The sequence below is a fragment of the Microplitis demolitor genome, chromosome 4 (assembly GCF_026212275.2).
Source record: "Microplitis demolitor isolate Queensland-Clemson2020A chromosome 4, iyMicDemo2.1a, whole genome shotgun sequence".
Taxonomy (NCBI): domain Eukaryota; kingdom Metazoa; phylum Arthropoda; class Insecta; order Hymenoptera; family Braconidae; genus Microplitis; species Microplitis demolitor.
Window position 1 is genome coordinate 21,198,586 of NC_068548.1, and position 16,058 is coordinate 21,214,643.

A 16,058-nucleotide genomic window follows, 5' to 3' on the forward strand; every position below is an offset into this window, starting at 1 on the left:
TTAATTGTCTGCTAACTTCACACTTATTAATTTGCGGAAGTAACTGACAGTCGATAAAGTTTTTGTTGTCAGGTAAAACAAATTTATTTAAAACATAGATGGCGCTGGAGAATTATTCTCGGTCAGTGAATGTGTCATCTAATCCAAGTGATTTTTTTTTGAGTATGTGTGTATGTAGTTTATTGCAAATACATCGAATTACACATTTGACAGTAGAGAAACAGTATGATGGCGGCTTCATAACTGTGTCATAGATATGTACCAAGTGTCAATATAAAAGTATAATATATAATCATATTTATATATTTATATTTTTAGTAAACATTGACAGCGACATATAGCTGGTGAACGATAATTTTGTGACGTATAAAAATTAGTTGTTAATTAGACGGTTAAATTTTTATTGTTCTAACAAAATGGGTGATGGTCGTGAGGGTGAGCGACAACCGCTCTTAAAAAATGAAAGTGTCAATTACAGTTCGCGTACCAGTGATGCTATTGGTAATTATTTATTAAAAATTTATTTATCATACTGTCATTTTAATTTATCTACTGCTATGTTGAGAGTCTATTGATTTATTATTATAGCCGAGTTGATGTTCAATAATAATGATATTGTTTTTTTTTTTTCCTGATACTTTAGATGGTACACAATCAAATGTCAACACAGTTTCACCAATTGGTCCTGATGAGGTACCACCACCCTATCAGTCGGCAAATCAAAGCGGAATGCCCATGGTCACCTGCAGAGTATGTCAGGCTATGATTGATATTTCCGGAAAAAAAGATCAACACGTTGTCAAGTGTAACCAGTGTAATGAAGCTACGGTAATTTTATTGTGTGTTTATATTAAATTAGAGTAGATTAAAAAAATTAAAGCTTATTTAATTGTAGATAGTAACTATTGTTATTAATAATAATACCACTAATTATTTATTTTTATAGCCAATAAGAAATGCTCCACCGGGTAAAAAATATGTCAGATGTCCATGCCATTGTTTATTAATATGCAAGAGTTCATCACAACGTATTGCTTGTCCCAGGCCAAATTGCAAACGTATTATAAATCTTGCGCCTAGTCCGGTTACACCACCGGTTCTATCGATGCCTGGGATGTGTCGAGTCTGTTGTGCACATTGTCATGACACATTTTTGGTAATAAATATTTATTTATTTAATGGGTAATAGAACTGAAACTGTAGCAATCGTAAAATATTTAAAACAAATGTAAATATGCAAGAAAGACTAATAGATTTCACTTGCTTGTAGACAGAACTAAATATTTATTTAACTTAAATATTATTGGGTTTGACAACTAATCGTATAATACGGATGGTTAATAATAATATGATAAGGGGGAGAGTGAGAATGGCTAGATGACATCACGTTGGGTCTTCTCAGAGGGTCCTGGAATGTCTCTTCTTGATCTACCTCAATGTTCTTATCACCCTTCCCTAGAGGGGATGAACTTTGTCACAGGCTTGAGGTAGTTCCTGAGGTCAGGGGCTACGAGCCTCGATGCTTAACAAGAAAAATATATAGTTAATTTTATGAAATTGAGTGTGAATGTAGCAGACATCAGACATTTAAAATCATTAATAGAGTAAATAATTTAAAAAATAAAATTTTTTAAAAATGCGCATTTAGGAAATTTGGAAATTAATAATTTTAAAATTGTCTGATGTCTGCTACATTCTTATTAATAAAATCATATGATACTCCAAATTGAAAAAATATTTCTCCATAATTACCAAATCCGGTAATTAATCAACATTCCTAATTTTTTTAATGAACACTAAATGCTCATATGACCTCGAGTAATTTTTATTAAAAATTTTACTCAATAAAAAAATTAAAAAAAATAAAATTATTTATAGCCGAGTTAAATAATAAATATACTAATTAAATCCCATTATAATATAGTTAATTACATACTTCTAGTTCTCCATTAAAAAAATAATTGTAACATGAAATACGAAATTCTCGGAAAGTTTGCATGTGAGCGCAGTTTTATGGAAGCAGATTCCAACTTTGATAGCATTAATAATTACAATTATAACAATATACATTTTAAATATAATTAAGTGTTTTATTTATTGAATATTGCAGTTCAATACTCTGAATAATGCATTGGCACGATGTCCACATTGTCGTAAAGTGTCTTCCGTTGGGCCAGATTTTGCTAGAGGACGTGGAATAATGTTTATAACTATTGGAATAATTGCACTCGTAATTGGTATTTCTGTAACTGTAAGTGTCATTTAAGCACAATTAAATTTTTATTTATTTTATTTTTACTAATTAAAATTTATTTATTTTACAGGTCGGAACGTACACTCTCGTAGGTAACAACGGTGGAATTTATGTTGTATACATTGGTAAGTATTATATATAACTTATAATCGAATGATTAATTAATTACTAACATATGGAATGATATTTTAATTACTATTATTATTGTAGGTGCATTTTTAATTGCGTTAATTTGTCTAGCACGTAGTGTCTACTATTGTACACTAAAGAACAGTCTGATCGAGGGTCCATTGTAGAAATAGTCGACGATTTAATAAAAGAAAATGATAAGTTATAGATATATATTATATACTACTATATATAGGATAATAACAAAGGAAAAAAAATCATAATACTTTAACCGCTAAATGTTGCATAATCAATTTAAATTAATTACCATAATTAATCATAATAATACATAATTATTTCGGATAACAAAAAAACTATAACAGTGACCGATAAATTTTGACGATTATTCAATTCGGATTCTCATGTATTATCGTACAATATAATTATTTAAACATTAAATTTTAATCTCTTGTTTCTCGACAAGCTTTCGATATCAGGTAACACAAAAAATTAATATTGATGTAATACGCGGCTGGTCCAGTGATGGTGCAAATACGTAATGAGTCGAGCAGGGCCGATTTACCTCCAACTGCTATGATAACATCTTACTTTTGGTTTAAAATAATGTTTAGTGATCTTTTTTATTATTATTATTATTATCATTATTATGATTATTTGAATTTATAAATTAATTATCGCGCGTATGCATGCCGATTTAAACGTAATCACACGCGTGATATTACCCATCATTCCTTTATACGTGTGGGTTATTTCTGTGTTTTTTTTTTAATTTTGTAAAGCCTGTGCCGTATTATTGAATTGATATAAATTAATGAATTTAACAAAAATAAATAAATATATATATATTAATGTAAAAGTGAAAAAAAGCAAATGTATCTAAAGTTAATTTTAGGGATATCAATAAATTTTATGTCAATAATTTTGTGTCTAATTAATAAAAATTTTTTCTTTGTTGAGTAATAAAATTAATATTTAATAAAACTTTAAATATATTTTTTAATTACACAGTTGTAATACGTTTTATTTTTATTTTTATAAATAATAATATGAGTGTGAATGTAGCAGACATCAGACAAATTTATAATTATAAATAAATAGAGTAAATAATTTTAAAAATAATATTTATAAAAAATGCACTTATTAATTTTGAAATTTTTTAAATGTGCATTTTTTAAAATTTTGTTTTATTAATTATTTACTCGATTAATAATTTTAAATTTGATGTATGCTACATTCACACTCATATAATTTACTTGTTATTTTTACGATAAGAAAGTTTTTTATTTTTAAATAAAATAAAATCTTATGATAAAAGACAAATGAAAATGTTCGCTGCAATATAATAGTTTTGTTGATATCAACTATTAACTTTCAAAATACCTAAGTAAAAGTAATTGTCTAAACAAATAACTCCGAGGCATAAAAAAAATTTATTTTATTTTTAATACTCATTAGCGAGATATTGCTTCATTACCGCGACAAAATTGGCAGAAAGTATTTTTTTTTTCACGATAAAAAAAATTTAATTAATTTTAAAATAAATTTTCAGTAAAAATTTTTGTAATCAAAGATTTAAGTATTGAAATAATTGTCAATGTAAATTAAATTAATGTAATAAAATATATAATGACAATAATAAGTATTACAAGGACATGATATAGATGAACGTGAACTTTAAAAGGACCTTTTGATATTGTCTCAAAAGCAAATTTTATTACCCTTATCCTTATAAAAATAATAAATTTACAATAAAAGATGATCTTTTATAATCCGCAAATATATATAACTAGGGAAAGTAATAAAAAAAGGAGTGCCATAATAAAAATTAGCAGTACAATTATACTGTAAAAAATTTGCGGAGTGAACGTGAATTAAATACGGAGTCGATGACTATTTATTTAATTCCCTCGGGGTGAAATTCACTCTTAAGAGAGTATGAAACTGAAGTTAGCCGACATCTAATAATTTTTGAAATTTATTTAAAATGATAAATAATAAAAAAAAAAATATTCAAAAAAATTGCACTTGTAATTTATTTGTTGAAAAAAATATCCGAAAATTTTTAATTGTCTGCCAACTTCAGGATCATAAGGGAGTTTATTTAAATATTCAAACTCCGAATCGGAATGAAATAAAATCCAGATCACTCCGAAATTCCTCCACTGAAAGAACAAACTCCTTACTTCGTATGCGAAGTGATTTTTTTAGAACTGCGGGAATTAAGATTGAAATAAAATCCATAATTACTCCAAATTTACTCTCGTTTTGTTTTCATTGTAATAAATAATGAGAATAGCTTTAAAATAAAACTAAAAACTTTGAAACAATGTAAGATAATTATTTAAGTGTGCCATCAAAGTGTTTATCTAAACATAATTTGATATAATTATTTATATTTTTAGAAATATTGACTACTGGTTTAAAAACGGAAATACAATGCAATATAATGATAACAATATTGATAATTTAGATAAATGTATAACGATGAGAAAAACTATTAAAGAAGAATCCGTTATTATTTTTCTCTCACAGTACATTTTGTTTACCGATTATCATTACGCAATTATTCTCACGCTGTTGGTATGGAGTTTAAGTAACAATCTATAAACGGCAATCTTGGATACATATACCTTGACAACTATTTCCCGACCATTCATTCATCTCTGACGTTACTCGTTTTATTTACATGGAAATCGTGTGAATACTATCCTATTTTTTTTATTACATCAATGACTTCATTTTTTTTTTCTCCTATCTTACATCCGCAAAGATATTTCAATCTTCTTATATTTATTTATTAAATTAAATTACACGATACTGGAGTTAGCTGACGTCTTGCAGTTTTTTAATTTTTTTTAAAACGATAAATTATGAAAAAAAAAAATATTTTAAAAAATTGCACCTGTAGTTTTTTAAATTTTCTACATGTGAATATTTGTAATTTTTTTTTTATTTTTTAATTGATCTGTTGAAAGGAAACCTGAAAATTTTGAATTGTCTACTAACTTCAGAATAATTTAAATATGATAGCAGACAATTAATAATTTTCAGACTTCTATTCAACAAATCAATTAAAAAAAAAAAAAAAACTAAAAATATGCACATGTAGAAAATTAAAAAAACTATAAGTGCAATTTTAAAAAAAATATTTTTTAAAATAATTTATCCTTTTGAAAAAAATTCAAAAATTATTAGACGTTGGTTCACTTCATATTTGAATTACAAGGTTTGAAAATTCAAAAATAAATCTAATAAAAATATTATAAGGAAGAAGATCAAAGTCAGAATATTGATGTGCGTGAGTGGAAAGCGAAAGTCGTATCTGTTGCTGAGATGAATCATAAGGGACGATTTTATTTATTTATTATTATTATTATGATGATGATGTAGAATAAAGAATGCGAGAAGAGTGAGAAATGAAAGAAGAATTCAAACAATGTCATAAAAATTACATAATGACATCTATAAACGGCTCAACTGTACAATTACATTATAAATAATAAAAATAAAAATAAAAATACTTAAATCTTGTAATTTCACCAGGTAAATATTAAATAATAAATATAAATGTAAATATGGGTCAATCGCGGTTATTTGTAACATTGCAATAAATTTTGAAAGTAAGAACTGAAGATGATAGAAGATGGTAGATAAAAGTAATGTTTATTTTTCGGTTAATTCACGATGAGGATTAAGTATTTCATTAGACATTGATTATGGCGACTTAGATTTCTGCATACACTTCTCAGTCTTAGCTGTGTTCGATATCACTTGCGTAATATAATAAAGGGGTTTATTTAATTTAATTGCGAGATAAAGATAAAATTATTTTTAAACCATAAATTTATTATCCTCAGCATTGTTTTACTTATATTCTCAAACTCCCATCTTGTAATAGGACACTTCAAAGTTTCTTAAAAGCTTTCTCAATCTCGGACAATTACAATGGTTTTACAGATAGAAAATTACCACAAAGGAAAGTCGGCGATACTTTTAAATTTAGATAATATTACTAATGTTGTAATTTTTCTATAATTTTCCTTTCCTTGTTTATGGATACATTTTTTTTGTTTACAATAATAATTGCAATTATAAATGTAAATTAAGATCAGATCGAATTATTGTGATAATTACTCAGTGGTCAACTCTCTCAAATTGCTTTCCAGATGTGAATTATAACAATAATTATATCTCGTTCATTGAAATAATTTTTCTATTGAGCTTATGGTAGCAATGGCGCGACCCCGAATGATAGTTCAAGGATTTATATTACCGAGGATAATTATCTTCGCGTTTGTATATTTATAGTACGATATGTTCAATCTATGGTAGGTACATTTATCTCTATACCTATATATGTATATATATGTACTTATATATTGAAGCTGAGTATAAGTTGTGATAAGTATGAGTCGATCCGCGATTTGATTAAACAAGAAGTGAAGAAGAGACAGCAGTATCAAGTGAGAGGTAGGAAAGTCATGGGGAAAAGGTAAGAGGCAACTTGCCTATACTCATCCCTTCTTCCCATCTTGGGTGCGACGTGATTCTTACACTACGACTCTGGTTTAGCTGTTGTTGTTATAGTGGTTGTTGTTGTAGTGAGAAGACGAAGAACTCAAGAAGAAGTCCTGGAGATGAGTCTTGAAAGTCACAGTGCAGTGATCTATTGTCATTGAGTGAATCGCGATACTACTTTTATATCAATATCAATAATATTATTTATATTTATTTTTTTAATTTTGTGTTATTTTATTATTTACGTTCATGTTAAATCATTAATATGATCCGCTTAGTATTCTGTAAGTTTTTAATTTTTAAATTAATTATTACAATTAGAGTATAAATGATTTTGAAGTTATCAGACGACTAACAATTTTCCAATTGTTTTTTTTTTAATTTTATTAACAAACTAAGGGTCAGTTTTTCAAACTGGGTTTAAATGCATAATGAGCGGGAATTTGACTGACATTTGGAAATTTTAAAAATTTTCTAATAAATAAATTGTAAAGGAACGGAAATTAAAAAATGTATACTTAGATAATTCAAAAATCATTACGCGCCTTTTTTTAAATTTCATTATTTGAATTAATTAATTAATTTAAAATTTATTAGTCTCATATTTGTTACACTTACACTCATAATTAATATTACTAGTAAATTTATACATTAATAATATATATGTAGATATACCAGCAATAATTTAAACCTCGTTTGAAAAACTGGCGCTAAAAAAATGCAGATGTAGAAAATTTAAAAAACTATAAGTACAATTTTCCCAAATATTTTTTTTTAAAATTTATCATTTTTGAAAAAATTAAAAAATTATTAGACGTCGTTAGTATCAGCATCATAATTTTTATTTTATTTAAATTATACATTACATTTTACTTTATCATTTGTCCATAGTCGTTACAGTTCTTATCATTTGCCAAAATACTAATGGACTTGACCCTAAGATCGAGGAGGAAGCGCCGAAGAAAAACCACGCGCATCGCCGAGCGGTTGACGGATCACGTGGAAAGTAAATTTCTGACAAAAAAAGCAATAAATAATCCATTATTATTATTATTATCACTTTATACTATATTTATTTGCATCATTACTTTAATTATTAGTGTATAAATTAAAATATGTTGGTAAATAATTGCAGCACATATTACGAACCGACTGTAGATGACTCCTTTGACATTTACGACCCGTACGATGAAGAGACTGGTAAGAAATTTATGGTTATAATCATACTGAATATATATATAATTTTAATAACAATATATATTATTGTTTGTAAACTTTGGTATTTAAAATATAATATTCTATTACATAATTAATATATTTTTTATTTTAAAGATTTATCAAGCTACCGACTCAACGTACCAGGAGAACCGGGAGTAGATTATCCGTCTTATAGGAGGATTCCACAGACTAGTTTTACATGCGAGCGTCAATTTAGAGGTGAGGTCATATATTAAATCATCGGACCCTTTCTCGGGACCTCCTCAAGGTTAAATAAATTTAGTAAAAAAAAAAAAAAAAAAATAATATTATGTGAGCTCTACACCTCCATAAAATTAACAGACAAGCTAACTTATGAGTATAATATGTAAATATCTTGGGAAAGTTATAGAATACAACAAAGTAAAAAATATAAAATATACATATAGATAGTCAGCAAATGTTGGCACGAGGGTCTGTTGCAATTTATTATTGCAAAAATTAAAATTTACTTATACTAATTACACTGTCATCTTGTGATGACTAGATAGTGTAGTAGTTTTTTTAAAAATTTATTTAAACTTTGACTCTAAACGAAAAACCGGTTTCAGAAATTATAATTATCATTTGTAATAATTGATCACCATATACACGTGGTATCTGTACTTAATGTGCATTTAGCTAAAATATATGTCATTTACTTTGGCTTTTTGTCACCTTTAGCATCGATGTCAAGGATGGAAGTACGTTATGTATAAAAATATATGTACTAACGATGCGCATCAGGATATGATGGTACCGCGTTACAAGTCAAAGAGATATCACGGAATCTGCTGCTAACATTTTATTAGCTTTCGTAATAGGTCAGCAAGTCGGAGAATCATTATTAAGCTTTATTGGCGTTATTGAACCTACCGATATATAACAAACATAAATATATAACAACAATATAAATATAAATTTCATTTTTACGCATTCTTTGTCCTTATGCATAATCGATTAGATTTTATTTGTCCTGTGGTATTTAAATAATTTGTACAATTACTTATAACTTGTATATATATATATGAATGCAGCGTATCGATTAAGGAGTGCTTTGAAATCGATTTCACAATAGCATCTTAGTGGTTCATTAAATGTAGCCATCGATACGAGACGACGTTCCGGGTAAATAAAAATAAATAAATAAATTTTAAAAAATTCTTATTGGGTTTATCTGACGGCAATCTTTTTTTACTAACTAGTCTGCTGAAGATCTAGATTCTACAGACGCACGTGGATTGTGAAATACTAGCTATTAGTATTTAACTCTTTCTTATATGTATATACATATATTTATAGTATGAAAGAACATGCTGGGATGATGTTACTATGTTTGTACCATTGATGTATTTTTTAATTGCAATTTTTAATTAACGTTATTATACAATAATTAGTAAATTATTAAAACATAATTTAAATATTATAATTGGCGGGTAATTAACATTATTTAAATATTTTAAATTATTATTAAATAAACCATTTAATTTGTTAGGGTTTTAAATTAAAAGTATCATTATTATTTTAATTTATTTTTCCCGGTGTTTATTTATGAGCGCGGGGCGTTAGCGATGAGAAATTAAATTACACAAGATTATTAAGTAATCAAGGAAATATTTATTACTAATATAATTTTTATTATCTATTTTATTTAAACCAGGATATTATGCGGATGAAGAAGCTGGATGTCAGCTCTTTCACGTGTGCGATGGTAATTTTTTGGTGTCTTCATTCCTGTGTCCAATTGGTTCAACATTTAGCCAGCGTTACTTGACGTGCGATTGGTGGAATAAAGTTGACTGTTCATCGACAAAGTCATTTTATCAGATTGAAACTTCTTCACCGACGAGTGAAGTTATTGATGATGGTGATGAGTATCTGCGCAGGGCTTATGAAATGACGAGTCTTCAATCATCGGGTAATGGGGTTTCTGTAGATCCTCAGGACCCACCAAACGGTGAACTAATCAATGAAACTCCAAATGTCAATGATCTGCACAGTTCTGAGCGTTTTTCCGATTACTCTAATGATCAGTCTGGCTTGGATTATTCGCAATACAAATACAGCTCAAGATATTCTAATTCGGAATCGGCAAATCAACGTAATCGCAACTCACGTTATTATTCACAATCTAGTAATAATAATGATAACAATAATAATAATAATAATAACAATGATAATTTTAATAATAATAATAATAATAATAATGGTGATGATGATGATGAATCCTCAATAAAGATCCATACTGTTGGCAGAGATAGAAAAGATCATGTCGATACGAGATACAACAATGACTTTAGACCTTCTTATGCACCTACAGTACCTACAGTTACGACGACGACACGAAGATTTTATTCACCAACGATTCCTACAATCGTAAGGTCAACAGCATCACGTTCAAGGCACGATTTAGAATTCGAAAGCTCTGATCATTTATATTCAGCTAAAGGAAAAAATCGTGGGAGGATTACACCAACGAGACCTTCATCCACGACACCGACACCGACCACAGCTTCTACGACAACAACTACAACTACAACTAGGGAAAGAATTACGCCTGTAACGCCAGCCAGTGTAAAGACAACTTCACCATTCGCTGTCGAAGTTCCGACGATTTTAAAAGACGATGGAAGTTTTAAATTGAACAAAATTTCTTTTCCGCGCCCAGCAATACGATTCAGGGCTAAACAAAACGACGAATCAATCACTGAAAAATCTAACGTCTCGGAGTTTTCGACGATTGATTTAAATCCTCTATCAAGATACATTTCTACGGAAAAACCTCCGCAAGTTTCAACTGCCGAATCAAATTCATATTCAAGATTTACCACTACGACTACCGAAAAATCTCAACGGGATCTAGAAATTTCAAGCATTGAATTTCATCCTTATAATAATCATAGTAGTGAAGAACAATCGGATGAATTAAATTCTTTAGAACTTAATGACAGAGCCATTACAAGACCTTCTTCAAGTATTCTCCCACCATTTTATTATTATTCAAACGTCGAGCAACATGACAATGTAGTGTTTGAAAAATTTAAAGAATTAGGAAATCATTCGTCATTATTATCATCTTCATCTTTATCTCCGTCATCTACAACACCGACACCAAATATTGTTCATGTACCGACAACACTTTCCTGGTTCCAAACAACTCTTGAATCTCCCGTCACTGACGTAATTCCATTATTAAAAAATGAAATCGAAACTCAACAGCAGCAGTACACGACTATTAAAAGTGTCGAAAAATCATCATCTCCAATAGTAAATTCAACGGTAATGGATCTTCAACGTAAAATAATAGAGCCTCCATCTGTAGTATTTGATCCGCCTCTTATACATTCACTTATTGAAATTAAAAATTCAACTTATCCACCTGAAACTTATGAGTACACATTAATTGATAATAAAAACATTCATATAAATACTGCAAGTGATGACGAGTCTTCAACAATATCTGATATTTTATTGTCTAGTTTTAAAGATAACTCTGCGAAAGATAGTTTGGAGGTGGAAGACGCCGCTGTCGGTGAAAGTTCTCCGGTTGAAGTGACATTGACAGTTAATAATGGTGAAGATTTAGATCCAACTGGTGAACTGATAAGAAGTCTCATTGCTCAACACGATCCCACATCCTCTGATTCAATAAGAGACATTGAAATATCGAGATCAAATTCTAGAACTTCTGCTGATAACTATCGTAAGAATAAAGTTCCCACTGTTGACGGCAAATTAAGGCAGAGACCTAGAACAAGATCACGAATTATTAACGAAACGACAGCTAATTCAGTTAACCGCAGAAATAAGTTTACGTTTAATGATAAAGATTCGGCAACTGATAATGTTCCTAGACCATTCTCATTGACGACGCCTCCGTACGATATCGTCTCCTCGAGTATTGATAATAATGAACCGCGACAAGTTAACACGAGATTAAAAAACACTGAGACAGTTGTCAAAGATAATTATGAAGTTGGGGACACTAAACATGAAGGACTGCTGCGGTCTGCACATACATTATTCGATTTGCCTAAACAAGAAAAAACGCCTGATTTTAAAAATAAATATGATTTGTTACAGAGAATTAAAGTAAATAATAAAAATTTGACTAGAATCGAACCTGATGACAAATTATTGGTTGAGACAGAGTTAGTTCCTTCGTTGGGATTCTCGCTTAATACTGATGAAGACAGAGAAAAATTTGCTGATGCTATTCTTCATGGTTTGTTCACAGGCGTTTCGTCAGATTCAAATGTCAAGAAGAAAGTGGACGAGGATTTAAAAAGTTGAATGTTATAATTTTTCTGTTTTTTTTTTTCAGTTGTTATATTTATATTATTAAGCCTGTAAAAAAAATGTTATGTTATAGTTACATTTGTAAAAAAAAATAATTAATGATACAGAAATACAAATTAATTATTAAATTGTATTTGAATTGTTTACAATAAATAATTGATTTAAATAAATTTTAAAAATACAAAGAACATATTTGATATTATTGATCATTATAAAAAAATTTAAGTATCTTACGGTATCATAAATTTATTTTAAATATCAGGGTCAGAGTTTTCTCAATCCATCAGTAGGTATCTATCTATATATTGAAGAGAAAAGTCGAGAAAATTCTGGTTTCTAGTTTAAATTTTGAACACTTGGCGCGCTATAAATGAAAATTTAAGAAAAATTATTTTATAGGCGAGTTGGTAAAAGAGCGAAATTCGAGTCTTGTAGATTTTTAGACCTGAATATTTTTCTATACAATAAGAGTAGAAGCCGGAAGTATCCGAAAATAATTATTTCAATGACGAGAGTATGAATTTCATTGAGGGCAAATAAATATAAACAGCACTATTAATTAATATATTGAGAATTTTTAATGACCCATGTGGAGAACCGTGAGAACTTACTCCACATGTAAAATACTGATATTTATTATTTATAAATAAATATAATTATTTTGATTCGAAATTTTTTTTTAAATATATGAAGCTATAAAAGGTAAGAAAATATATACTTCAAAAAACTAAATTATTTTTAAAAATGAAACGGAGTTAAAATTTTTTAAATTTAATTTTGAATATATAAAATATCTAGTTGTTGGATTTGGTGTTACCGAGATGGCTGATGAAAATATAGCAGCAAATAAAAAAAGGCATTTGGACGGAGATGAAAAGAATGGAAATTCACCATCGAAAAAAGATTTATCAAAATCCCAAGATAACCTGCCGCCATCATCAAAATCTGTTAGCGTGGACTGTGATAATGCACCACAATTTGAAGAGCTTGATGTATCAATCGCCAGTTATGACTTTTATGCTATAAACAAAAAATATTGTGACCACTTTCCCCTTCATACGGCTGTTGAAAGAAATGACTCGTTTGCATTAACTCAGATTTTAAAAACTGGTGTTGACATCGACGCTCCTTGTTTGAATGGTGATACTGCGCTTCATATTGCCGTGAGAACACATAATTGGAATATGATTGACTGTCTGCTTAAATATGGAGCTAATATCTATGCTAGAACAATTAATAAAGGAAAAATAGGATACACTGCATTACATTTAGCTGCTGAACTGAGTCCTCAAAATGTTTTTGAGCACATGCTGTCTACAAAACCAAATTTTATCATTTCTTCGCACCTGATGCGTGAAAGAATTATACACTTTGCACTTCTACGACGTAGTGTTAAAATGATCAAGTATTTATTTAAAGACACTGACATAAATTATATTGAAAATGAAGGTATAAAAACGTTACTACTTTCTGAAGAAGAGTCTACTGTAAATCCTGTGACAGAAATAAACGAAACGCCGCTTTTTATTGCTGTAAAAAGAGGGTACTTAAATTTGGTCAAAATGTTACTGGAGATTGGAGGAAATATTGACATACTTGCTAATTATGGAAAATTTGGATTGTGTTCTGTCTTTCATGTTGCTGCTGACATGGAGCGCAAAGACATCCTGACACTTCTTATAAATCACGATATATTTATAAATACTACAACAGAATGTGGTTTGAACGCAGTACACTTTGCTGTTTTGAATAATAATTTATTTTTGACCAGGACTTTAGTAGACTGGGGTGTAGATGTTAATCAAAAAGGCAGCCTAGATCAAGAGAATAGAGTATTAACGCCGTTGCATATCGCTGTTAAAAATAAAAATTTCAGTATGATTGAATTATTAATTTCAAATAAAAATACTGATGTCAATGCGACTGATGGAAAAAATAAGTCTGCTCTTTATATGGCTGTTGAGGCACAGAGTCTTGAGGTGATTGAGTATTTACTTACTCGTAGTATGAGTATTGACATCAATTTGCACAATTCTGAAAGAGGATTCACGGCTTTACATCGTGCTCTAGAGTTAAATAACGAAAATATGATTGATCTTCTTATCAAATACGGCGCTAATTTAAATGTCTTGACATTATACGGATTGTCTTCAATTCACATTGTAGTGAATACAGGAAACTTGATGGCTGTTGAAAATTTTTTGAACCGTGGAGCTGATGTTAATTTTCCAACTAAAGGTTTGGATTTGAGGCCACTACATATTGCTGTGGGAGATGATAACAAAAAAATGGTACAATTACTTTTGAAAAAAGGTGCTGATGTTGATGGATTGACCGTGGATAAAAAACCGGCACTTGAATTTGCTATTATGCATAACAATCAAAAGCTGACGGAAATACTTTTGAAATTTGGCGCGGATATTAATTTAGTTAAGATATTTCCTAAAGAATTTAATAATATTGACTGGATTTTAAAAGAACATTTTATAAAATTGGAAATAGCAAACATGTACGTGGATAAAAAAGGTTGGTTTTACTATGTGTACTCTAATTCAGTAAGAGAAGGAAATAGTTTTGGTAAAAAGTATAGTAATTTTGAAAAAGAAATAGCACGATTGAAAAAAGAAGTTATCAAAAGTACTAAAGTTATTTACTATGATTATTTAATTAAAAGTCATAGTGAATTAGTATCTTACGCTAGGAATCGTGATATAGTTGATGGATTTGCGCCACATCAAGTGATAAAAAAGTTTCCTTTGTATTCTAAGATAATTATTAAACGTTTCAATAAATCTTTGGAACATTGTAAATTGTTGGATCATGCAGAAAAATTGTTATCAAATTTGTTTTGTAAATTACTACCAGTTACTGTTTTACGTCAGGCATTAGAGTATTTAAGCATTGACGATTTAAAAATTCTTAAAAGTTAATGATACTGAAGTTAGCCAACGTCTGACAATTTTTTGATTTTTTTTTCAAAATGATAAATTAAAAAAGAAATACTTAAAAAAATTGTACTTGCAGTTTTATTAATTTTTTATATGTGTATATTTTTGGTTTTTTTTTCTTGTAATAAATTTTTTGAAAGAAGAATTGTTAATTGTCTGCTAATTTATGACATGAGTATGAATGTAACAGACATCAGACAAATTTAAAATTATAAATAATTAAAAAAATAATATTTATAAAAAATGCACTTATTAATTTTTGAATTTTTTAAATGCGCGGTTTTTAAAAATTTTACTTTATTAATTACTTTATTTATTAATAATTTAAAATCTGTCTGATGTCTGCTACATTCATCATCGTATTTATGACACTGAAGTTAGCCGACGTCTAATAATTTTTGAATTTTTTTCAAAACCATAAATTATAAAAAAAAACCGCTCTTATAGTTTTTTAAATTTTCTACACGCAAATTTACTTTGAGTTTTTTTTTTATTTGATTTGGTCAGAAAAAAAATAAAAAAAAGTTAACTGTCTGCAAACTTCAGTTTCATTAAAAATTATAATGAAACGGTTTAATATCGCAATATAATATATTGTAATTTATACTTTATTATTTACAATAAAATAAAATAAATTTTTTTTACACAAGCACAATAAATTTTAAACACTTCAT

General features: G+C 28.5%; 3 protein-coding genes and 1 long non-coding RNA gene across 4 annotated transcripts; 3 read left to right on the forward strand and 1 right to left on the reverse strand.

Moving 5' to 3' along the window:
* The first annotated feature begins 89 nt into the window (after positions 1 to 89).
* LOC103578153 (type 2 phosphatidylinositol 4,5-bisphosphate 4-phosphatase) lies at positions 90 to 3,320 on the forward strand. Its single transcript, XM_008559130.3, has 6 exons — positions 90 to 501; positions 644 to 828; positions 947 to 1,156; positions 2,111 to 2,251; positions 2,325 to 2,379; positions 2,465 to 3,320. The coding sequence occupies exons 1-6, from the start codon at positions 417 to 419 to the stop codon at positions 2,548 to 2,550; spliced, it is 762 nt and encodes a 253-aa protein (XP_008557352.1). The 5' UTR covers positions 90 to 416; the 3' UTR covers positions 2,551 to 3,320.
* Positions 2,110 to 2,558, reverse strand: LOC103578152 (uncharacterized). The gene is made up of 2 exons (XR_549439.3): positions 2,337 to 2,558; positions 2,110 to 2,249 (listed from the first exon to the last, which is right to left on the reverse strand). It is a non-coding gene; the product is annotated as an uncharacterized LOC103578152 (long non-coding RNA).
* Positions 3,321 to 6,916: 3,596 nt separating the features above from the next.
* On the forward strand, positions 6,917 to 12,481 carry LOC103578151 (probable serine/threonine-protein kinase nek3). The gene is made up of 5 exons (XM_008559129.2): positions 6,917 to 7,185; positions 7,793 to 7,907; positions 8,037 to 8,101; positions 8,234 to 8,338; positions 9,798 to 12,481. The coding sequence occupies exons 1-5, from the start codon at positions 7,167 to 7,169 to the stop codon at positions 12,428 to 12,430; spliced, it is 2,937 nt and encodes a 978-aa protein (XP_008557351.1). The 5' UTR covers positions 6,917 to 7,166; the 3' UTR covers positions 12,431 to 12,481.
* A 422-nt stretch (positions 12,482 to 12,903) lies between these two features.
* Positions 12,904 to 15,584, forward strand: LOC103578150 (putative ankyrin repeat protein RF_0381). The gene is made up of 2 exons (XM_008559128.2): positions 12,904 to 13,138; positions 13,235 to 15,584. The coding sequence occupies exon 2, from the start codon at positions 13,258 to 13,260 to the stop codon at positions 15,364 to 15,366; it is 2,109 nt and encodes a 702-aa protein (XP_008557350.1). The 5' UTR covers positions 12,904 to 13,138; positions 13,235 to 13,257; the 3' UTR covers positions 15,367 to 15,584.
* Positions 15,585 to 16,058: the final 474 nt, after the last annotated feature.